The following is a 3,401-nucleotide window of genomic DNA, read 5'->3' as shown; positions in this document are numbered from 1 at the left end:
AACGCATTGGCACAGCTTTGACATCTCTGGCAAAACTATCAAAGCGGGTGTGGGGAAACAAACATCTAATTGTCCCTACCAAAGTCAATGTATATCACGCTTGCCTTATTAGCACTCTGCTCTACAGTAGCGGATCTTGGACAACATATGCACACCAAAAAAGGAAACGTCAGGTCTTCCACATGAGATGTCTGCGAAGGATCCTTGGTATCACAAACAACGATATGCTAGCAAAAGCAGGTATACCAACTATATATACATCCTCCTCCATCAAAGACGCCTTCGCTGGCTAGGCCATGTGCACTGAATGGAAGACGAGCGCATACCCAAGGACCTCATGTATGGTGAAATCACAATCGGTAAACGCAAGGAAGGTCGTCTACACCTTCGTTTCATGACCGCATGTAAACGTGACTTAAAAGCATGTGGTATCGACACAAACAGATGGGACGTTCACGCTGCAGACAGATTAGAGTGGAAAACACTTGTCAAAGTGTCTGATTTTTGGCGAGAATAAGCTCAAAGACCAGGCGGAGGAAAAAAAATAAAGATGACAGCTGGTCAACAACAATCTCGTGATAAACTCAACTACGTACCAGTCTTTACATGCGAGGGCTGCAGTCGACAATGCAATTCGAGGATCGGCCTCTATAGCCACAGTAAACGGTGCTCCTCTAAAACCTCAACAGGTGCAACTCCATAGTCGTTGAATGAAGGATGCCAATGATAGTAATTTTTAAAGAACTGAATATTCAATATTTGGGTGAGTTAAAAGGGTAGAACTCTTGAATAAACTTACATCATAGAGCGTGATGGAGAGCGAGTCAGAATCACGTCGTTTTCGCCTGACAAAATCGTCTTCCCAAGAAAGTGATTCACTTAACAAGGCCGTGTCAGTTTTAAATGAATATAAAAATAGTAGGGCTGCAAACATTTTGGCCAAATGGCAGAGTTTAAGAGAGGTAAAAGTGCCAGTTTTAGATGGCGGTGTAGTTTTCAAAGAATACAAACTACACAAGGTTCAAGCGTTGAGTGCACACATTGCTGAGATGGATGCCCTCTCGCTGAACTATTGGGTGTCCAAATTCGTTTTAACTCTCTGGACGCTAATGATAAAATGTACTGCGAAAGTTTTATGTTGAATATTCGGAAAATTTAAAACACATTGTGTGCGGATAGTTTATTTATGTGTTGGATTTTTTAGCAGTTTAACAGCCCTCGTAACATTTTTTTTTATAAAGGTTTATTAGTAGTAAGGTTCATTTAAAAGGACATTGCCATGTGATGACATGCGCAGTATTGACATGCGCAGGGATGGCGCAGTGGTGAGAGCACTCGCCTCCCACCAATGTGGCCCGGGTTTGATTCCCGGACTCGGCGTCATAGTCATATGTGGGTTGAGTTTGTTGGTTCTCTACTCTGCACCGAGAGGTTTTCTCCGGGCACTCCGGTTTCCCCTCTCCTCAAAAACCAACATTTGACTTGATTTACTTTCATTGTTCATTGGAGTTTACGGTGTCCCCAATTAGTGCTCCAGCGCTAGAACGACTAGACACTTAAATAAAGTTCCTTTCCTTTTTACTTCGATCCTTGTTTTTAACAGTAAAACGGCTTACACTTCAATTACACTGTACGTCAAATTTCTCGTGGATTGACAGTTTAAGAAGTTTCTCTTGCGTGAAGTGTTGAAAATTCTGAGTGCGACAGTGGTCTCCACATTGTCTGCACCTCACCAAACTTGAAAAGTTCGAGCTGATTTTTTCAAGATTTTTATAAAAAGCCTCCCGCATGCGCTTCGGTGACAGTGCCTCTTTAATTTCAAGTATCTTGATCAGTTTTTGAACTAAGGAGCGTTTCTTGATCTGTAGTTTTATTGGGTATCAAGATACATGCATCTGACCAAAATGGGGCACTCCTATTAGCTAATAACCTTATGAAGTTTTAATGAGTTTGAGAATTGATGTCGAATCAAATTGGATTTAACGCGCTTTCATGTTTTGAATCAGCTTTCAACATTTACTACAGTCTTATCAATTTTGCACGAAAATTAGCTCTACAAAGTGTCCCAAATGCTAAAAACATTTAAACAGAATTTATTTTGAAGTTTTGAGCTTCAATTAGGAAAGCAATTAGTAATTGAATTAAAGCTTAATCGCCAAATGGATTATATTTGTAAATTATGTTAATTCCCATCCGTGCGTGCTTCATGATCAATGCCGTGACGGCTTCGTTTCAGCCAAAGCATGACTCATTAAAGCTGAAGCACGCTTTTTAATACTGAAATAAGTTTTCCTTTTTGTTGCAGTCACAATTGTAAACTCTGTGCGATGATTAAGAATGAAGTTAGCGAAGCAAAAACCATTCGGATCCATGATTGCTGGAATCCTTCTCGGTGCTTTTTTTACTATTGCAGGAAGTTTCGGTAACTATGTGAAATACTTCCTTCTTTTCTCTTGATATTCTACGAATCTGTGTAATATTCGAATGTACATTCATTAAGGGTGCTGTGGTGTATCCACTAGTACTGGAGATTTTCTGGTATGATTTCTTCTATTATTCGATCTATACATAAATGTGAATGAAGCTGCCATTTCTATAGAACATAAAGAAACTACGAAATCCAAGACAATTGAAGGTAGTAACTGTACGGAGAAGCGATGCATTTTCTTTATTATTTATTTGATTTGATTTTTTAGGTGTTTTGGTCTCCCCTCTCACTACAGAGACAACAACTTAGTGAAAATAATTGCATTCCACATTTTTTACAAATCAAAAATAGGCAGATAAATGTTGACAATGGTATGGAATCTTCTGAACGTTCCTCGCTTTTTACTGAGGTTTAATTTCATTTTCACGGTTTCTACTGCAACAAAAAGTTTCATTTTATTTTTTTCTGATTAGGGGACAAGGCTCAAACGACGAGCATCCGATTTTTCGAGGGAAAAAATCTGTTTCTGTCCCAGCTTTCGAGCGATCATGAAAGTGCCAACCAGTTTACACGAGTGGAAGGCTGTTTATTTGCCGTTTATTTGACTTCTGTTTTCGTAAGTTGCTGAAACTGCTTTCTTTTCCACACGGCCGTGCAATTTTAGGAAGTTCTGAAAACACAACCCATGATTAACCCTTCAAAGCTGGTTTTCCTTAGCGACGCAAGCAAGCACAAGGGCAAGAAAAAGTAGCCTATGCTTAGTGGAGACGAACGTCGAAATAAGCATATCTTTTTCATCAAAATCAATCAAGGCCTCTGCCATTTTGTTCAAATGATCAGACGCGGGGCAATTTGGAACGAGTCCTTTAATACGAAGAAAATTTCCTGGAGCTTATGTCGTGTTTCATTTTCCCATGGCATAAGGCTGACGTCAACTCAAGAGCAAATATTTCACGGTGAAATAGGAGTCAGC

At 39.7% G+C, this 3,401-nt stretch overlaps 1 protein-coding gene across 1 annotated transcript in view; it reads left to right on the top strand.

Moving 5' to 3' along the window:
- The first annotated feature begins 2,296 nt into the window (after window positions 1-2,296).
- LOC138000887 (uncharacterized) overlaps window positions 2,297-3,401 on the top strand; it is a 35,515-nt gene continuing 34,410 nt past the window's right edge. Inside the window, exon 1 of the mRNA XM_068847557.1 lies at window positions 2,297-2,422. Coding sequence (XP_068703658.1) covers window positions 2,338-2,422 — 85 coding nt within the window. The 5' untranslated portion in view covers window positions 2,297-2,337. The remainder of the gene's footprint in view (window positions 2,423-3,401) is intronic.

Source organism: Montipora foliosa, chromosome 4 (assembly GCF_036669935.1).
Source record: "Montipora foliosa isolate CH-2021 chromosome 4, ASM3666993v2, whole genome shotgun sequence".
Lineage (NCBI taxonomy): Eukaryota > Metazoa > Cnidaria > Anthozoa > Scleractinia > Acroporidae > Montipora > Montipora foliosa.
The sequence above is the reverse complement of the archived record's forward strand: the minus strand, read 5'-3'. Positions and strand labels throughout refer to the sequence as shown.